The sequence below is a fragment of the Sapajus apella genome, unplaced genomic scaffold (genome assembly GCF_009761245.1).
Source record: "Sapajus apella isolate SASKATOON/1434 unplaced genomic scaffold, GSC_monkey_1.0 scaffold96, whole genome shotgun sequence".
NCBI lineage: Eukaryota > Metazoa > Chordata > Mammalia > Primates > Cebidae > Sapajus > Sapajus apella.
This window is the reverse complement of record NW_022437036.1, coordinates 7,600,133-7,620,412: the sequence shown is the minus strand read 5'-3', so window position 1 is coordinate 7,620,412 and position 20,280 is coordinate 7,600,133. Positions and strand designations below refer to the sequence as shown.

General features: G+C 45.9%; 3 protein-coding genes across 5 annotated transcripts in view; 2 read left to right on the top strand and 1 right to left on the bottom strand.

The window, feature by feature from the left end:
- The first annotated feature begins 2,905 nt into the window (after positions 1-2,905).
- Positions 2,906-11,987, top strand: FAM210B (family with sequence similarity 210 member B). Its single transcript, XM_032257229.1, has 3 exons — positions 2,906-3,177; positions 8,715-8,890; positions 9,391-11,987. Exons 1-3 carry the CDS (start codon positions 2,992-2,994, stop codon positions 9,605-9,607), a joined length of 579 nt encoding a protein of 192 aa, XP_032113120.1. The 5' UTR covers positions 2,906-2,991; the 3' UTR covers positions 9,608-11,987.
- A 680-nt stretch (positions 11,988-12,667) lies between these two features.
- AURKA (aurora kinase A) overlaps positions 12,668-20,280 on the bottom strand; it is a 24,032-nt gene continuing 16,419 nt past the window's right edge. For all 3 annotated transcript variants that reach the window (XM_032257227.1, XM_032257226.1, XM_032257228.1), the window contains exons 7-9: positions 16,314-16,462; positions 13,759-13,933; positions 12,668-13,614 (exon numbers count right to left, since the gene is read on the bottom strand). In XM_032257227.1, the coding sequence (XP_032113118.1) occupies positions 13,432-13,614; positions 13,759-13,933; positions 16,314-16,462 (507 nt within the window). In that variant the 3' untranslated portion in view covers positions 12,668-13,431. The remainder of the gene's footprint in view (positions 13,615-13,758; positions 13,934-16,313; positions 16,463-20,280) is intronic.
- Positions 17,643-18,689, top strand: LOC116535821 (histone H3.3-like). The gene has a single exon (XM_032257230.1). The coding sequence runs from the start codon at positions 17,742-17,744 to the stop codon at positions 18,150-18,152; it is 411 nt and encodes a 136-aa protein (XP_032113121.1). The 5' UTR covers positions 17,643-17,741; the 3' UTR covers positions 18,153-18,689.

The following is a 20,280-nucleotide window of genomic DNA, read 5'->3' as shown; positions in this document are numbered from 1 at the left end:
GATCACTTGAGCTTGGGAGGCGGAGGCTGCAGTGAGCTGAGATCACACCGCTGCACTCCAGCCTGGGTGACAGAGAAAGATTCCATCTCAAAAAACAAAAAGAGCACACTCTCATTTGCTGTACTCTGCAAACTTTACGGAGTAAAATTTTGCCATTTCTTCAGATTTACAAATACACGTATCTTCTCACTAAGCAATTTCACTTTGAGGAATTTATTACACAGGCATACTTAAACACGGCAAATGATGTACCCGCTGGTTCATTGCAGCACGGTTTCTGATCACATGACTGGAAAATATTCTAAATACCCTAATTGTCCACCCACACGGGATTGGTTAAATGCATTACAGCACCCTGGAATGCACTGGAATGCCCAGCAGATTTTTTTAAGAATAAGGAAAAACTTTGTGTACAGATTCGGAAAACTCCAAAATACATTTGAAGCAAAAAAGTCAAGGTGAGGAACACTTGTCTATACTATGCTCCGCTTGGGTAAAAATAGCGATAGAAACTGTTTGTAGGAATTTGCCTGCACACATGTAAAATTCTCTAGAAGGATATGCGCAAGGAACAGGTAACAGTGTTTGCCTCTAGGGAGATAAAATGGGACGAACTGGTCATTGGGATAGGAAGGAAACTTGTCACTGAGTAGACTTCTTGTACCTTTAAAAATCCGGATCATGAGAATACATGATCTATTCACAAAATGAATAAATTAAAATAATTATAGCTCAGGCATGAGCTGCTGCTCTAGAGAGACAAAGAAAGCTGACACAGTAGAAAAAAAAACTGTCACAAGTTCAGGCAGGCAGCAGCTACAGTACATTTTGTTAAAGGGAAAAGTTTCTTCATCGCTTTTAGAAGACGAGAAAAAGACACCTAAAGTCTATAATTACAGTATTATATTTACTGTCAAATGTAATGGAATAAACAAAAATATCTTTTTCTCTTCTCTAATGAGCATATAGCAAGAATCACAAACTCAATTGCCCATAAAGCCCAGGCAGGAAACTTAAATGAACGGAGAAGACCTGGTGACAAGAAAATCATGGGAACCGTGAGGAACTCGAGATCAGGTGCCATCTGGAGGCGGCACTGCCACCGAGTGACAGAAGGGCTTCAGGCAAGGCTCCTCTACAACATCACAGCTAACGTGTGTGGCCTCTCAATGCACCTTTCCAAGGACTGTGTCAAAGAATTATCCCAACAATCCCATTTATCCTCATTTTACACACGAAAAAACAGGCTCAGAGAGGTTGAGTCACCAGTTCCAGATCACACAGCTGGACTGATAGAGCCAATCTGACAGACAACCTGCACCCTTACCCACTCTTGCACAGCTTCTGCAGGCACTTAAACAGAAGGACTCCCATCCAGGGGCATGTTAGGACCTCGCTCCGACACAGCCTGTCACTTTCACAGCTTTAATTCCATCTTATGTAATAAACATTTTTAAATTCACATATGTTCAGTATCATTTCTGTGCCTATGTAACAGCTTGGTTGAATTGCAGTTGACTAACAGAATATCACATCTTTTGTAAACTATGTTTCTTTTTCTAGAGAGACAGGGTCTCGCTCTGTCGCCCAGGCTAGAGTGCAGTAGCACTATCGTGGCTCTCTGCAACGTGGATCTCCTGGGCTCAAGCAATCCTGCCTCAGCCTCCCAAGTAGTTGGGACTACAGGTGTGTGCCACCACACCCAGCTAAATTATTTTTATTTTTACTTTTGTAGTGACAGGGCCTCGATATGTTGCTCAGGCTGGTCTTGAACTCCTGAGCTCAAGTAACCCTCCCACCTCAGCTTCTCGTTGTGCTTGGATTATAGGCATGAGCCACTCTGCCCAGCCAGGACATCATTACTGAAGTATAATTTACATAGCATAAAATTCATCCATTTTAAATGTACAGTCCCACGAGTTTTAGTTACAGAGCTACCACCATCCCCACAGTCTGGAAGTTAGGATCCTTCCCGCACCCAAGACATTCCTCCTGCGCCTTGGTAGTCGATCTCATTTCCCACTCCCAAGCCCTAGACCACCACTGATCTGTTTTAGGTCTCTATGATTTTGCCTATTCTGGGCACGTCATGTAGGGGTAATCCTACAATGTGTGACTTTCGTGCCCAGATCTTTTCACTTGGCATTAAGAGCTTGGAGATTCATTTATGTTGTGCGCGTATCCGTAGTCTGTTCCCTTTAATTGCAGAATAGCGTTCCTTTAAGGGTTGCGCCACAGTGTGTCCCAGTTTATGAACATTCCTAATTTTCCACTAATATTTATAAGATCTCTACAAACACTGGTGTCTTCACGTGTTAGTCTTTGAGCGTTGAGCCTTTCTTTCTCTTGAGAAGCTATTGAGGCGTGGAGTTGCTGGGTTATATGGTTAGTATACGTTTAACTTTTTAAGAAACTGCCACATCATCTTTAGCTTCATTCGCATTCACACCAACAATGTATGAGGGTCATTGAGAGGGCTTTTTATCAAACATGTACTAATGTCAATTCTCATATTTATTTTCTTTGGAGCTAACATGTAAACATATATATAACTTTTTTCAGGTTTCACCTATTTCTGCAGGGAGAAAAGCTCATAAGCCACCGCCCTATGCCCACCTTTGTGCCCGCAGAATAAGGGAACCCGCCAACCACACTCCTCAGGAAGCCCAAGACCCTGCAAAGACGCGCACTCACCACCAAAGGGGCGGGGCCTGTGAGAGGAGGGGAGGCGGGGCGCGCGCCTTCAGCCCCTCCCACCAGCGCTGGACTAAAGCTCCCGAGGAGCGGAGGTATTGCTTGAGCTAAGAGGGTGTGAACACGCCTCTCAAGCCCCGCCCACCGCGCGTGCAGCGGCACCCCCCCAGGGGGCGGGGCCGAAGAGGGCGCGGGCGGGGCCGAGGAGTGCGCTCGCGGGGCCGGCTCCGCCCACCTTCTCGGGCTTCCGCCCGTCTCTCGGGTCAGCTGCGCGGGTGCAGCGCGTCGCTGCGCTCCATGGCCGGGTTACTGGCGCTGCTGGGCCCGGCGGGCAGGGTCGGCGCCCGGGTCCGGCCTCGTGCCACCTGGCTCCTGGGCGCCGCCGCCCCCTGCGCCCCGCCGCCCCTGGCCCTGGCCCTGCTCCCGCCCAGGCCAGACGCCCGGCTGCTCCGCACGGCGCGCGGGGACTGCCGCGGCCGCCAGGTAAGCGCACCCCGCCCCCAATCCCCGGGGGCGCCCGGGTCCCCAGACTTCCGCAGCGCCGTTCCCGGGGCCGGCCGCTTCCGCCAAGGACGGGTTTGCACTTGCAGGTGCCCGAGACCAAGCTTTTCCAGGGTCCTCGAAACCCCAAATCCCTACAAGCCAGAGAAGCGATCCTCCTAGTTGACAGCCAGAGAAACTGAGGCCCGGGGAGGTATGACGCTCTGCCCGAGGTCGCGCAGTCTGCGGCCGAGCCCCGGGTCTGCAGAGCCTCAGCCGGGCCAGGGTGCAGCCGACTGAGTTGCATGTGGGCCCGGACTTGGTCTGAACTTCCTCGCGTGGCCTGCGGGGTTGTGGTTCAGGCCTCCTGGCTGGGTCTTGCCGTGTTTCTAACACCTCCCGACGCTCGCTGCTCCTCCCTTTTTATCTCACTGGAAGAGCAGGCGTCCTCAGGGAAGCCGCCGTCAGGGAACCCACAGTGCTGTTTGTTATGTCTCATTTCCGTCACCTTCCATGGGTGCCAAGGGAAAACTGGTTTCCATTCAGAGCAGTCATACCAGCTTTCCTTTCGAGAAATCTATCACTTTCTTCTAAGTGGGTCTCTTTAAATAAAAACAGTAGTAAATAGTGAAGTCTGGCGGTCCAGGAATGGCAAGTCCGGACGCGCAGAAACTGCGTCCAGCTGGGAGCGCGTCCAGCCTCGCAGTCTGGAGCCCCTTTGTTCCCCTGGATGCAGACAGGGGCCCTCCTTTCACCCCCCGGTGACCTCAGACCGAACTCTGAAGGCTTGTGAGCTTGTTTGCTGACCATTTAGAAGGCCAAAAATAGCACCTTCCCAGCAAGAGTGTGGGAGAGAACTCCATGAGCCGGTGCAGGCCTCAGCACAGTGCCGCAGGCCCAGCGGGCATCTCCTAGTCGTCCCTAGTTTTTCATCAAGGAGCGGATGGGATTGGACCCAGGCCCTTACCCTGCCTCCTGCACAGATCAGCTTCCTTCCTTGCCTTCTGCAGTCCCACAGGTGGCACATAGGTCGTGGGGATTCTCTCTAGAGAAGCACCTTCTGCACACACCGTGCCACCTCCTGGTGATTCTTCAGGGCCCGGCCCAGCTGTTCCTTCCTCCAGGACGTCCTTTCTAACCACCTGGGATGCCTCCACTGGCCCCCTGCACCATGGCTGTGGGTCTTTGGTGCACTTACGGAGAACGGCCTCTTGTCCCACTTGTCTGTCAGCCACACTGACCTTGTTCCCAGCTCAGGCACTGGCACTGGAGCGGTGTGTGTGTATACAGTGGCAAAGAGTTGGTCTCAGACTCCCTGGATTCCTCTCTCTACTTACTTGTTGTGTGACCTTGATCAAATTCTCTTCAATCTCATTTCCCTCATCTGTAAAATGGGACGGTAATAATTCAGATGTCATAGAGTATGAATGTAAAATGAGATATGTTCATACCTGGCATCTGGTGTGTCCTAAATTAAGGTTAGAAATGGTTATAATTGCAGTAAATATATACAGTCACAAGGCCCCAGGGTCTGGTGAGCTGTCCTTGTTTCTTCTGCACCGAGGTAAGATCGGCAAAATCCAAGTGGGATCAGAACCTCAAAGAAGGTTAGGACAAAAGATAACTCATCTGCCTGAAAAAAACGTGTCCCCAGCAGGGCCTGTGAGCAGGTGCAGGGTCTCTTTAAACACAAAGCTGTTCTAGCTGCCCTGTTTGGGAGGTAGGAGTGTGCTGCCCAGGTGGGATCTCCAAATTTGCCAGGTGTTTAACTGAGAGCCGAAGAGGCCCACCCACCTCAGCCTTGGCAAGGGGTCTCTGTAAGAGGGGTAGGGAAAGCCACAGAAGAGACCCGCCTTTTTGTCTTAACGTGATTCCATGTCCTGTAAACCGCGGAGCAGCCCCGCCTGCCTGTACCACTTACCCTTTCCAGGGGGATAGGGGAGCCCAGGCAAATGACTTGCTCTCCCAGAGCCCCAGTGTCCTTTTGTCTCCGTCAGTTCTGGTTCCAGTGCCACCTTTCAGGGAGACCTTCCGTGATGGCCATATTTAAACTTGCAACATTCCTCCCACTGGTCCTACTGTCTCCCCGCCCTGGTTGGTGTTTCTCTATGGCACTTGTAGCAAGTATTTTACTTTTCTGTTTATTGTCCTGCCTTCCCACAAGACCATAAGCTCATTGAGGGTGGGGTTTTGTCAGTTTTGTCCATTGCTCTGTCCCCTACGCTTAGAACAGTGTCTGCCACAAGGGAGACATTCATGAATACGAGAGGAGTAACATAGCATAGTTGTTCAGAGCACAGGCCTTGGACCCAGACTCAGTAGGTTTGGATCCGTGCTCTGACAATAATCCCTGTGTGATCCTCGATAAATTACTCAACCTCTCTGGGCTTCTCAAATCCTATTAAGTGGGGTTGACAGTAGTACAAGATTGTTGTGAAGATTATATGCATTAATATTTCCTTGTTTTAAAATTAGAGACAAGGCCCGGGGCAGTGGCTCACGCCTGTAATCCCAGCACTTTGGGAGGCCAAGTAGGGCGGATCACCTGAGGTCAGGAGTTCGAGACCAGCCTGGCCAATATAATGAAACCCCATCTCTACTAAAAATAGAAAAATGAGCCAGGCGTGATAGCACATGCCTGTAGTCCCAACTACTTGGGAGGCTGAGGCAGGAGAATCACTTGAACTCAGGAAGCTGAGGTTGAAGTGAGCCAAGTTCATACCACTGTACTCCAGCCTGGGCAACAGAGCAAGACTCCGTCTCAAAAATATAAAATAATAAAATAAAAGATATGTTGGCCAGGTTGGTCTTGAACTCCTGGCCTCAAGCAGTCTTCCTGCCTCGGCTTCTCAAGCTGTTAGGATTACAAGCATGAGCCACCATGCCTAGCCAATAGTTTCAAAATACTCAGAACAGTGCCTGGTACAAAGTATACATAGTATAGTGTTTATTATTAATATGATTTATCAGGTGAAAACAAACAGGTGTCACTCCAGACACTGTGATCTACTTGGCAAGGCAATGGCTCATTCTTTAAACCTTCCTGCCCCTTCTCTATTACAGGTTTTTGTACTTTAAAAAATGTGGGGGAAAGGCAGAAGGGGCATCGCATGCGCGCGCACACACACACACACACACACACACGCGCGCGCGCATACATATGAACGCATGTTGAGTACAGACAGAGAATGGGTAACATCGTCCTGTGCACTCAGGGCAGTGCCTGACACATCCTGGGTACTTAAGGCAATGTTTCACGAGGAAATGCATGTCTAAAATTTTTCCATTGCTTGCTTATGTCATAAATTCTTTTATTTTAGCTTCCTTAGTCTCCGCAAGGGTGAGGGAGAGAAATGCATGGCTCACAGTGCTTAAAGATGGGTGTTTTTACCAAAACCAAAGGAAGAAAATTGTCCAGTAACTAGGTGTTCTCTAGAATGTCAGAAACCAACCACGGTGCCAGCTAACCGAAGATTTTCCCTGAGTCTGAATGTTTCGTCTTTATCACAGTCTTGCAGTAGATGTTGTTCATTCTATAGCTGGAATTCCGGCCGTCTTTTTATTTTTGTTTTTTGGCCAAAAGGCCTTTTGCCAAAATAAAGACCTCTCAGAAACAGCTGCGCTTGGTCCAGTGAATGGACAAAGTGGGGCCAAGTGTCAAGGGCATGCATGTTTGGTAGCCTCCTATCAGTCCTCACCGCCTGGCTACTCCCCCACCCGCAGCCTTCCTCAGCAGCTGGAGGTGGGTGGGGGCTTGTTTATCAGGGAGAACCTATGCTTTCCACACAGCCATCCTTGCCGGGGTTGGCAGGGCTAGTCAGAAGGCTTCAAGGAAACGGGAGGTCACGTGTGCTGGCCAGTGAAAGGGAGGCTGATGACATCTTCCTCCCCTCTTCCCCTCCAGAACCTGGACGTTCTGGAAAAATGTCTTCCTTGGAGAACGGTCATTCTTGCAGGACAGGAAAAGGGAGCCTGCTGGATACCACAGAGGCTGAGGCCTGGTGGTGACCCGCCCAGTCACCAGTCCATGCTGCCAGCCAGCCGTCCCTCCCTCCTGAGCCTCAGTCATCCATCTGTCAAACAGGAGTGACAAATGCTTCTGGGTCATGAGGCTGGAGGGATTTATGAAATGATGCCTTTGAGGTGTAAGCTCAGCCCCTAGCTCAGCAAAGGGACCTATTGTGAGGACGCTGAGGGTTTTCCTCAAATGTTCTAAAAAAATCTTATACCTCTAAAAATAACAGGGTAGAAGTGGGCCAGCTGCAGAGCCCATCCAAGAGCTGACTCAGAGCCAGGTGCTTGTCCCCTGCCAGAACGAGCCCCAAGAGGGTCCTTATCGGTCTTTCGATGAAAGTGCTATCTTACTGAGAAGGGGGTGTTTTCCTCCCCTAATCCAGGTATCGTTGGTATTTTTGTTTCACATTCCAGGCTTGGTAGGTACTCAGTAACTGTTAACAGATGTCCTGTGCAATCCCTGATTTCTGTAGAAGTCCTGGTAGTGTACTGTGCACGAATGCCCCTCCCTTTGTCTATTTCGGATGTCAGGTGTAAATCGTGATTTTAGGAGTAAATCTGCCCTTGCTTTTGCTGCATTAATTTTGTGCACACTGTCCCTTTTCGGTGGCGTATACCTTGGTTGTCACATGCTCAGGCTGTGGACTTGGATGGCCTGGGCTCTGATCTTGGTGACTTCAGGCCAGTGACCTCACCTCACCAAGCCTGTGTTGCTCCTTTGTCAAGTGGGGAAATGCAGAAGTATCTCCCTCCGAAGGTTGGCGTGAGGATGGAAGGAGAAAGCATCGGAGGACTGCCTGGCTCAGAGAAAATGCTTGATAAAGGATCATTGTCCCCACGCGTGTGAACCCTAGCGTTTTAGTTACTATTGCTGCTGCAACAGATGACCACATACCTGGTGGCTTAAAACGAGACACATTTATTATCTTACGGTTCGGGAGGTCAGAAATCCAAAATGGGTCTTAATGCACCAAAGTCAAGGTCTCAGCAGAGCCGGGTCCTTCTGAAGGCTCAAATCTATTTCCTGCCTTTTCCAGGTTGAAGCTGCCTGCATTCCTTGGCTCATGGCCTTTGCCTCCATAAGCCAGCGGCACCGCATCTTCAGATCCCTCACCATGATTCCTTCCTCACATTCCGTCCCCGACACTGAGTCTCCAGCCTCCCTCTTTTCACTTATAAGGACCCTTGTGATTACATTGGTAATAACGTAGCCCTGGTAATCTGGGCTCATCTCCATCTCAAAACCCTTAATCGCATCTCCAAAGTCTTTCTGCCATGTAAGGTGACATATTCACAGATCCTGAGATTAGGACCTCTTTGGAGCCATCATTCTGCCGGCCATACTTAGTTCCAGCCTGCATTGCACTTAGTGACTAAAGTTGGCTCGAACTCGGCTCACTGGTTAAGAAAGGGGTAACAGATCTCATCAAGCAGAACAGAGTAGAACATTGCATGTGTGTATAAAAGCTGGTAATGACTACCCGTGCCTGCCCTAATGTACCTCCTCTTCTCTGGTTTGTACACAGGACCTCAGCCAGCCCACGGAGACCACAGGCAGCAGCGTCAGCTGCACAGAGGAGAAAAAGCTAAGCAAGTCACAGCAGCTGAAAAAGATTTTTCAAGAATATGGCACTGTTGGTGTGTCGGTGCACATCGGAATCTCATTAATCTCCTTGGGCATATTTTACATGGTTGTGTCAAGGTAAGATCTTGGACGGTAATTAATATTTGTTTTATACTGTCATGGAAGATTTTAGGTAAATAAGAACTTGTTGGCTAAGACATTTTTTTTTAAGACAGGGTCTCTGCTATCCAGGCTGGAGTGCAGTGGCACGATCACGCCTCACTGAAGTCCCAACCTCCCTGGGTTCAAGTGATCCGCCCACCTCAACCTCCCAAGTAGCTGAGACTCCAGGCATGCACCACTGTATCCGGCTGATTTTATGATTTTTTTATTGAGACAAGGGTCTTGCTATGTTGCCCAGGCTAGTCTTGAACTCCTGAGCTCAAGAGATCCTCCCACCTCAGCCTCCCAAAGTGCTAGGATTACAGGCGTGAGCCACTGCACGTGGCCATTAAGACTTTTTATTCATTCAGCTACTTCGTCACATTTTTTTGAATACTGTAAATCTTGTAGCCAAATCAGTTTCTTCATTTAATCCCTTGCTGTAATCGTTATTTTCTTTGCCTCTTTCCCTGCAGTGGTGTGGACATGTCTGCAGTCCTGCTGAAACTCGGATTTAAAGAATCCCTGGTACAGTCAAAAATGGCAGCAGGCACAAGTACCTTCGTGGTGGCCTATGCGATCCACAAGCTGTTTGCGCCAGTGAGAATCAGCATTACGTTAGTCTCTGTGCCCTTGATTGTCAGATATTTTCGAAAAGTGGGATTTTTTAAACCTCCAGCTGCAAAACCTTAATGAACTCTTCAGTCCTAGGCACTGAAAACCTCTTTCTTCTAAATTACATAATTTGGATTGGTTTTAGGATTGTAGGGTTTATTTCGGAGGTGTAGGGGGCTAATTGCTATGTTCTCATGGATAAACTTTGCCAGCAAAAATCAGGCTTTTGAACAATTTTAATTTTTTTGCTTCATAAATTTTGTGAACGCTATTCATTATAGGGTTTGTATATGTAATCTAAAATGTCAGCAAGACATCACAGATGGGTTAACATCTCAAAACAAAATAACCTACAAATGTTCCTTCTGGAAGGTTTTAGCGAGAGTCTGTCTGTAAAAGCTCCAGGGGGTTCATCTTGGCTCAGGTTTGTAAAAAGCAATGATTAATTTAACTGGCTTTTAAATATCCCCTTCCGCTGATATTTGTTGTCAGCTGCCTACAGTTTAATATGCAGCATTCTGCAAAACAGCTGCCAGTGTTTCAAGTAATGAAGCAAGACTTAATATGTAATCACAATCTAAATCAGCATCAATACCTTGACATTCATTACATTTGTTATGGGGAAAGAACAGTATTTCTGGTATGTTTCCTTTGATCCCCAAACACCTTCCAAGCTGGACATGATGGGGCTGATCCCAGATGGTTTTTCTGAAATTTCATTAAAGCAGATCAGCGTCATTTGCCTCTGTATAGGTAAAATATGAAAACTCTGCCCAGATGCCAAGTAGCAGTGGCATCGCTTGGCTCCTGATGCCCGTGTTCCAGAGGAATTTGGATAGCACACATAAACAGCTAAGACAATCTTAGCTTTTCTTAGACAATCTTTATCTCAAACTTCAGACATTCCGGAACTGTCATGTTTACACTCTCATTATTTTGAGTTAAAAATCTTGTTCAGGAAAAAAAGGATTTTGTATCACTTCCTAAAAAGGAAAATTAGTAGCACTTATCACAATGGAAGGCAACTATGAGCTAATACAAGCCAGGGAGGGGCTTGTATTACACGAGCAGGTGTAGTCTACCGAGCCAGTTTTACGAAATCAAGGGCATGTGTGTTAGAGTGGCTAAGAGTAGAAATTGAAGCATAGAGGCCAGGTGCGGTGGCTTACACCTGTAATCCCAGCACTTTGGGAGGCCGTGGCAGGCAGATCACTTGAGGCCAGAATTTCGAGACCAGCCTGGCCAACCTGATGAAACCCCGTCTCTACAATAAATTCAAAAATTAGCTGGGCGTGGTGGCACATGCCTGTATTCCCAGCTGCTGGGGAGGCTGAGACAGGAGAATTGCTTGAACCCAAGAGGTAGAGGTTGCAGTGAGCCGAGATCGCACCACTGCACTCCAGCCTGGATGACGGAGGGAGACGCCATCTCCAAAAAAAAAAGAAATCCAAGTGCAGATGCAAACTGAGGCACTGAGACTTCCTCCTTATAGCAGTCAGGAATAGGCGATTGAATTAATTCTGTCCTGTGGGGTTCAACATCATGCAAGTTTCCCCTGGGCTGTTCTCTGATGCAGGGCACTTGCTCCACACTCTGGGAACCCAGATTAACCAGTCTGCCGTCACAGAGTTGAAGGAGTTGCATTTATCTTTCTGACTCCCAATTCCTTTAAAATTAGAATTGTTGCAGAATCTCCACAAGGCTAAATAAAATTGCATTTGTGACCCTCAGAGAACTGAAGGAACTATGAACTGGCTGTCCTGGTTTGCTGAGATCGGGCTGTTGACAGCTCCTGGCTGGCCCAGTTACCCATGCCAGTTATCCGTTAACATTTCGAAGAATCTTTGTAGGACAAGTTCTCCACTTGCAAGGTCTTTAAAGTAAACCTTTTTCTTTTTTCCTCTAAGGCAATTAGCCCACTACCAAAAGGTTTTAGTGACTTAAAGCTGGAACTGTCCAAGATCTGATTCCAAGGACTTCCCTACAGCTGAAATGCCTCACACCAGTATTGGGTGATTTTCTGTGTGGCCGGAACAGAGCGTTTTCATCTTGTGTTTAAAGCAGTTTGTTGGCATTGACTCTTCACCACTTTCTTTACCAGTCTCCCATTCATGTCCCTAGTAATGCCTTATGCAAAAAGAAAAAAAAAAAAGAAAAGAAAAAAAAAAAGCTGACGGTGATTCCTGCAGGTTTAAGGGCTTAAATCTCAAATTCTGTGTTAAGAGTAACGGGAGTGTGCTGATAGGGCAAGCAATAAAACGAGTCATACCAAAAAGCCACATAGCTCTCTCCACTCCTGTGGCCAGTGGTCCCAACAAAAAATAACTGAAGACGAGGGGGTCCAAGGATCACAGAACTAAGCATTCTGTGAATTCACCAGCAAGATGTACAGAACGCTTGTGTTTACATTGTTTTTACAGAACTAGCAGAATAAAACAGATCTATTTTAAAAATGCAAGCCATTGTTTCTAATTTATCTGACAAAGTGAGCAGCTTAAATTCTGTGAAACATCTTTATAGCTTATGAACTTTTTTATTCCCCTTCTGGTAAGCCACGGTTGCTGATGAAGTGGCACTGTGGCCAGGGTATTAATGTGCTACTACAATGAGCTTTTTCTTTGCCCGTGTGGGATTGTCTGGGGACAATGTTTCGCTGGTATCACTGGGGAAGTTGGCCACGTGATAGTAACTGTAGTTCGGGAGGGTGGCACACGAAGTATTTGGGAATGTCAAAGTCAGCTCAGGTCAAGACAGAACCAGAAGCTCCTTTGTCCCAAGGGGGCTGGCAACTGCAGTTTTACTCAGTAGCGTTTTTAAGGTTCTCTATCTCAGCCCCTTCATTATGATATATCCTAACATACCTGCTGTCTAGTTTCCTGCACAGAGGATTGGCCATGCAAGCAAATTTTCTCTCCTAGCCCTAAGTTCCAACACTTCCACCATTCCCTCATCACGGTTAGTCAATGGACAGAAGACAATATATAACAAATACGTAAACAATACATATAATGAAGTATTAGGAGTACACCGGACAGGAAGAGACCGGAAGAGGGCGGCAAAGCCTGCTCCTCTCAGCACCTGCTCATTTCCAGGCCAACAAAAAACAGGTGATGGGAAGAATTACACAGTACTCCACACAGACATAGATATTTATTTGCATAAAGTTTCCACACATGCTATTTAAAAACTCCAGTGGTTTTTAAAAAATAAGCCCTTAACAGCTCAGAGACACATGGCCTCTTCTGTATCCCAGGCAAGTTCCTAAATGGAGGTAGAGCACGTGTTCCTATTTTATACACTCTCATATGGGAGATAAGTGGTTAAGGAGGACTAGAAACCCAACCAGGCCTGCCGGAGTGCTGGACAAACACAGCATTCCTAAGGAAATGCCACCAGAGAACAAATACAAGTCTGTACAAATATCTTTATTTTCACACTTAAAAAGAGTCACATACTCATTCCAACAGCTTTACCAGGCTTGGCCAACCCAATAAGTTACACACTCACTCAGGTATGTGGAAGGTTATTGCACAGCTCCTTAACTGATCGAGTCAGGGCAAAGTGGTCACTTTCCCCACAGCCAGAATCTGGATTTGTCTCCTGTGAGGACACCATGCCTGGCACAGGCTGAGGGGGCGGCTGCAGTCAAACCTTGCCCTCCAGATTACAAACCAGTGTAAGTAGCACGATTCTTGTGGCTACTTTCACTTCAGAGTGTCATGTTTATTGATGTGGAGCTTTCTGAATAGGGAGGTTAAGGCACACCTGCTTAGTAAAACAAATATTTCTTGTAGCGTCCTAAACTGAGGGCAGCGGTGAACAGTAAGATAAATGTCACTGGCATGTTCCTGACAGGTTGTACAGCAGCCCTGGGCTCAAGGATTTCTCCCCCTGAACGATTCCTAAGACTGTTTGCTAGCTGATTCTTTGTTTTGGCAATGTGATGGTTTTGATGAATTTGCTGTGATCCAGGGGTGTTCAAGTACTTCTCTGAGCATTGGCCTCTGGCTGGGATTATGCTTCAACAGTCTTGAAATGAAGTCCCTGGCTCCCTCTGTTACAAAGTCAGGGAATGTGAATTCAACCTGGAGTACAGCAAATGATAAAATATCACAAAATGCAGGTTGGAGAGATCAAATAGTATAGATATTCGGATCTAGGCCTGAAGTTCAGGCTGATAAGGAAACAATTCCAGCAGAAGTGCTGGGTCCTTTTCAGTGACGTCTTACCCGTGATATTCTTTTGTAGGTCTCTTGGTATGTGCTTGCCTCAAAAGGAGGCTTCCCAACTAAAAATTCATAGCAAAGAACTCCAAGGCTCCAGAGATCCACCTTCTCGTCATGCATCCGACCTTCAATCATTTCGGGGGGCAGGTAGTCCAGGGTGCCGCAGAGAGTGGTTCTCCTAAAAACGAAGCAAGGCTCAGGCTGATGTGCTTCTGGTTTCATGATCACAATAGCTGCTAAAAATCATTAATTCCACGAACACTGAGCACTTCCCTGAGCCGGACCCTGTGTCCTAGGAAGCACCTACTATTATAAATTCCCATGGGAAACAGTGAGGTCCCACAGCTAGCCACCAAAACCTTAATCCCAAATTTGTCCCACTCCAGAACCTCCCTGAATGATCTAGAACGTTAAGAAACTGAATGTATCACTACCACATAAAAGCTACCATGCAATGTTCTCTGTAAATACGATTTAGAATTCTATATCTGCATATAGATATTACACATAAACTAAGACTCTTAAGAGCCTGGTGGCAATGACAAGACACTAGAAACTGTCCCATTGTAACTGCACTGGGGTTAGAGACGTAGATACTTGCCGCCTTGTGGCAGATCTTTGGTACGAGAGATGCTGAAATTCTGAGGGTGACCCATGAAATACTCTTGCCAAAAGTATTTAATCTCTTCAGGCCCTGAGACCTGAATTCCAATTTGCAGCAAATACGGGGAATAAAGGTCCAAGTGAAGTGGCAACACAATCAGAAAAGTCCACTTTAAAATAAGAGACTGTCTGGCTTAAGACCACGGAGACAATCAAATACAGAGCATGGGGCTTGACTAAGTTCTGATTTTACAAACCACCTATAAAACATCTCGGACAATAGGACTAAATATTGAATGTGGACTAAATATTAGATATTACCAATTCTGTTAGGAGTGATTTTCTTAGGAGTAATCATAGTTTTAATTACATAGGAGAATATCCTTATTTTTAGGAGATGCATGCTATTACAGTGCTTAAGGTTGAAGCATCATATGTTTGCAACATATTTTCAAGTGTTCACCAAAAAAGTAGATGCAGCCAATATGACAAAATGGGAACAACTGCTGAACGTGGGCTCTGGATAGACAGGTATGCCATCAACCACCAATTCAGCATTTCTATCGGTTTAGGTTTTCCTAACAAAGGTTGGAAAAAGGCTGGGGACAGCAGACACCAAGCCAGAACGGTCCGCGTGGGTTTGAGTTGCTTTGTATCAGCTGCTCTTCACCATCGATGCTCATGCCTGGTACCCACTGAGCACATAAACAGTCAGTCGCCACTGAATTGTGACCTCGGATTCAGAAGATACCACTCTGGTCATCTAATTCCTCCATCACCACTGATGGACTGAACTGGGGTTCTCAAACTCAGGCAATAACAAGGAAATTATTATGATTATTAATATCTTGGATTTGGAGTGAAGTGACTCAGTTATGTAATCTTTTCAGAAAGTAATAAGCTATCTTTGCTATCACAATGCAACAGGTGAAGATCCAGTTTAACTCTGTGATTCAATGAAGCCTGTAATTCTTTATTCTGGTTTGTCTTACCAGGTGACAGCTCCCACTAATAACAACCAGTTTTTTAAAAAAAGAGAGAGACTGAAACAGCAGATTCGATGAATTTCTGGGAACAATGCTTAGAAGTGCTTTGTAACAAAAGTAAAGGGTTTCTCCCTCACATATAACCTATTTTAGGCTATACTTTTTAAACTAGCTTTAATATTTTTAACTTTTTTGCTAGAGTTATTTTGGCTAAAACCAGCTTTATTTTTAAAAGTCATCTGGCTATAATTTGAGTCCTCCTCCAAAGTTGACAAACCTTGATGAGTAGATACATGCTTTAAAGTGCCCCACTTCCCATGAAGTTTCAAAGCTTATTTAAACTCAAATTTAAAACAGTAGAGAATATTGTAGTTCATTTGGAAAGTTCCCTAAGGTTTCCACAGTTCTAAGACTGACATCTTTGCTTCAGCTGTGAGAGGAACAAGCAAGGTCTAGCCCTACTATTGACAGAGCTGGACCAAAGAGAATCTCTCACCACCGCCCTCAAAGCTCCACCAACTAATTTGGTTTCTAAGTTCCCTGATGCAGACTGCACTCTGAGCACTAGATCTTTGTCGGTGCTGTCCTCTGGAACATCTCCCCCTCTCCTCATCCGGGAAGCAGCAGATGTCCTCTGGAACATCCCCCCTCAACACATGGGCACTTTACCTCTATCATATACTTGTCCTATCTGTTGACTCATTTCTCCCCTTCATTAGCCTCAAAGGACATTAAGCATCTTTAACCCTAGGCCTAGAACACTATTAATAGCCCCAAATCGACACAGAATAACATTTTCTTGAAAACACTAGTTGATTATTAAGCCTAAATTACTCCAAAGTACTTCTGGGTTAGCCACCTACCCCTCTTATCACACAAAATCTCCACTGAAATAAATTCTGTTTAGCTCATGATTAGCTCCCAGGGCGTTTGCTAAACGAAACAACCTCCCCCTCTAAAGTGACATACCTGGAAGATGGAGCATGTACTGACCACCCAAAATCTGCAATTTTAAGCTCTCCAGCTGATCCAAGAAGTAAGTTCTCTGGCTTAATGTCTCTATGAATAACTCTCTTCGAATGACAGTAAGACAGGGCATTTGCCAATTCTGTGATATACTGTTAAAAAAACATTGAAAGCCTATGTTTTAGATATTGTATAACACAAGTTAATATTAGACATCTCTTCTGAAAGGAACATAACAGATTTAACCTGTTTTACAGGTTTGGGCCAGGCACAGTGGCTCACACCTGTAATCCCAGCACTTTGGCGGACTGAGGTGGGAAAATCACTTGAGTCTAGGAATTCAAGACCAGCCTGGGAGACACGGCAAGACCCTATCTCTACTAAATTTAAAAACTAGCCGAGTGTGGTGGTGCACGCCTGTAGTCCCAGCTACTTGGGAAGCTGAGGTGGGAGGATCATTTGAGCCCAGGAGGTCAAAGCTGCAGTGAGCCATGATCACACCACTACACCACCACACTTCAACCTGGGTGACAGAGTGAGACCCTGTCTCAGAAAGAAAAAGACAAAACAAAAAAAACACATTTTTCACGTTTTAAAGCAAGCATTGTAGAAACTACATGGGTCTACCAAAAAAAAAAAAAAATCGATTGAACCAATTTATAATGATTAAATGAAGTAAAATTACGGAATGCTTAGTCATCTCTTTGCTAATACAGCTAGTGTGATGTCCACAGACAGAAAAGATATTCAGCTAGTTAGAGCTAGCTCTTAGGTTGGTGCCGTTTCAATGCAAAACACAATTACTTTTGCACCAACCTAACAGTTACACCACCATATGGCAACAAATGGCCTGCAGCAATGAAGTAAGACAGTAAGTGCTAAAGAATTCAGATGTGTAAATGCTGTCTTTTTCTAGTACAGTCAATTAATTCCCTTTTTTAAAACCAAGATCATCTATGACAGAAGAATTTATTTAAAGCTAAAAATTTACTTCAAGAGTATCAGGAGAAGGTCGGGCATGGTGGCTCATGCCTGTAATCCCGTCACTTTGGGAGGCCAAGGCGGGCAGATTACCTGAGGTCAGGAGTTCAAGACCAGCCTGATCAACATGGACAAACCCCGTCTCTACTAAATATACACATGGATAAACCCCGTCTCTACTAAAAATACAAAATTAGCTGGGCGTGGTGGTGCATGCCTGTAATCCCAGCTACTGGGGAGGCTAAGGCAGGAGAATCACTTGAACCCGGGAGGCGGAGGTTGCAGTGAGCCAAGATCACGCCATCGCACTCCAGCCTGGGCAACAAGAATGAAACTCCAGGTGTTCGCAGCCGCCGCCGCGCCGCCGTCGCTCTCCAACGCCAGCGCCGCCTCTCGCTCGCCGAGCTCCAGCAGAAGGAGAAGGGGGGTAAGTAAGGAGGTCTCTATACCATGGCTCGTACAAAGCAGACTGCCCGCAAATCTACCGGTGGTAAAGCACCCAGGAAGCAACTGGCTACAAAAGCCGCTCGCAAGAGTGCGCCCTCTACTGGAGGGGTGAAGAAACCTCATCGTTACAGGCCTGGTACTGTGGCACTCCGTGAAATTAGACGTTATCAGAAGTCCACTGAACTTCTGATTCGCAAACTTCCCTTCCAGCGTCTGGTGCGAGAAATTGCTCAGGACTTTAAAACAGATCTGCGCTTCCAGAGCGCAGCTATCGGTGCTTTGCAGGAGGCAAGTGAGGCCTATCTGGTTGGCCTTTTTGAAGACACCAACCTTTGTGCTATCCATGCCAAACGTGTAACAATTATGCCAAAAGACATCCAGCTAGCACGCCGCATACGTGGAGAGCCTGCTTAAGAATCCACTATGATGGGAAACATTTCATTCTCAAAAAAAAAAAAAATTCTCTTCTTCCTGTTACTGGTAGTTCTGAATGTTAGATAATTTTTTTTCCGTGGGGTCAAAAGGTACCTAAGTATATGATTGCGAGTGGAAAAATAGGGGACAGAAATCAGGTATTGGCAGTTTTTCCATTTTCATTTGTGTGTGAATTTTTAATATAAATGCGGAGACGTAAAGCATTAATGAAAGTTAAAATGTTTCAGAGAACAAGTTTCAGCGGTTCAACTTTATAATAATTATAAATAAACCTGTTAAATTTTTCTGGACAATGCCAGCATTTGGATTTTTTTAAAACAAGTAAATTTCTTATTGATGGCAACTAAATGGTGTTTGTAGCGTTTTTATCATACAGTAGATTCCATCCATTCACTATACTTTTCTAACTGAGTTGTCCTACATGCAAGTACATGTTTTTAATGTTGTCTGTCTTCTGTGCTGTTCCTGTAAGTTTGCTATTAAAATACATTAAACTATAAAAAAAAAAAAAAAAAAGAAAGTGTAGGATGAAAAGGTGGGAGAAATCCTTGAAAAGGGGAGTCAGATACTCAAACTCCTAAAGATCCAGCAAGAACGGCAGCAGTCAGGGGTTGAAAGAGAGATTGAGCTAACTGTGTGATGGGGGCGGTTTGATTTTCATAATGTATGAGGGAGCGCGTAGTATCGACAAATAGTCTGTCACTACCATTTGTAGGGCTGGGTATGAGTAAGCATGGATACGGTCTAGGAGGAGAGTTTGAGGAACAGGGAGAGGGTGGCCAAGGATGGAGTGAGAGACAGGGAAGGTGCTGACCTAGACAATAATGACTGTTACTATTTTGAGGTTATTAGTAGTGATAGCCGATTGTCTGTGAAGCGAAGTGAGTATGCTCCTAAAGGCATATTAACATGTGTGTCAGGGCTTTGGAGATGAAGAGTAAGGAGTATTTAAACCTTTCTTTCCTGCCTCTGAACACTCACGACCCATTCATTTGTACTTCAATTTGCCAGACTTCATCCATGAGGGCTTATCCCAATGTTGCTTCCAGCCCTTCATTCCCCCTTCCACACTCACAACCCTTGTGCGACATTCCTTTTCTCTCAAGTCAACCAGACCACATGTTTCACTGCGTAGCTATCCTTCATGTCCTCACTTGTAAAGGAGCACTTAGAAGGTGGAAGATTACCCAAGGGAATTCCAGTGGTTTGTTGATGGGAAATGCATAGAGGAGCAGGAGTGGGGATGGTTGTCTGTGTCGTAAGGGGTCCTAACATGGGTGGAGTGGAGTTAATATGAGGTGAGACTTGCTGTAAATAGTTGAGAAGTATAGCAGCTTGTTGGTATGAAATGTCTGGGGAAGTTTTGCTAAACTTATCTAAGAAATAGAGCAGCTCTATGGGAGGGTGGGGACTGTTAAAAGAGGTGCAGAGGTGGAGGGAGACGGAAAAGGTCGCCCAGCTGGCTGGCAGGGCAGGAATAGCAGCGTAAAAGGAGGAGGAAAGGGAGATGCAGAGCCAGCAATTTTTTGCCAGCAGTGGGTTGAAATTAGTGAGGCAGCTGGGTGCCTCTCAATGAGTAATTGGGAGATATTTTTGGTAGGTTAGGAGGGCCGCTTTGGGTCTGGAGAGACTATGAAGGCTGTCTTGTCTGAGGATTTGACCTGTGAGGGGGAAGCATCAATAGTATCTTTCAGACTCATGTCTAACCTCAACATGAACATGCTTCGTGAATAAACTCAAACAGATGTGTTTAGAACAAGTGAGAAACAGTAAGTCTCATACAATCTCAAAACAGAAGCAAGATTTCCATAAGCCATTCCCAGCCTTCCCCGTCTGAGGGTTTATAATCATCTTCATCAACATGCTAACAGTGCCATCTGGTGTTTGGCAGCAAAACACAGGATTATGAATACAGGGTATGGAGCATCCATCGATTTTGTAGACATTAAACTGCCTCTGAAAACAGGCTCCTGACCAGATATCACGAGGGGAAGAAAGGTTAATAAGACAGACAGGTCCCTGCTGGTAAGGGGCTTCCGATCTAGCAGGAAAGACAGACCCACAACTGCAGGACAGACGTAGAATGACATGGGCTATAACAGGGGTA

Bases quoted from the DNA above. Each gene is read 5' to 3' on its own strand.
- FAM210B (XM_032257229.1), top strand. From the start codon at position 2,992: ATGGCCGGGTTACTGGCGCTGCTGGGCCCGGCGGGCAGGGTCGGCGCC. The intron at 3,178-8,714 runs GTAAGCGCACCC...GTTTGTACACAG, and splicing joins GGGACTGCCGCGGCCGCCAG to GACCTCAGCCAGCCCACGGA. The intron at 8,891-9,390 runs GTAAGATCTTGG...CTTTCCCTGCAG, and splicing joins TTTTACATGGTTGTGTCAAG to TGGTGTGGACATGTCTGCAG.
- LOC116535821 (XM_032257230.1), top strand. From the start codon at position 17,742: ATGGCTCGTACAAAGCAGACTGCCCGCAAATCTACCGGTGGTAAAGCA.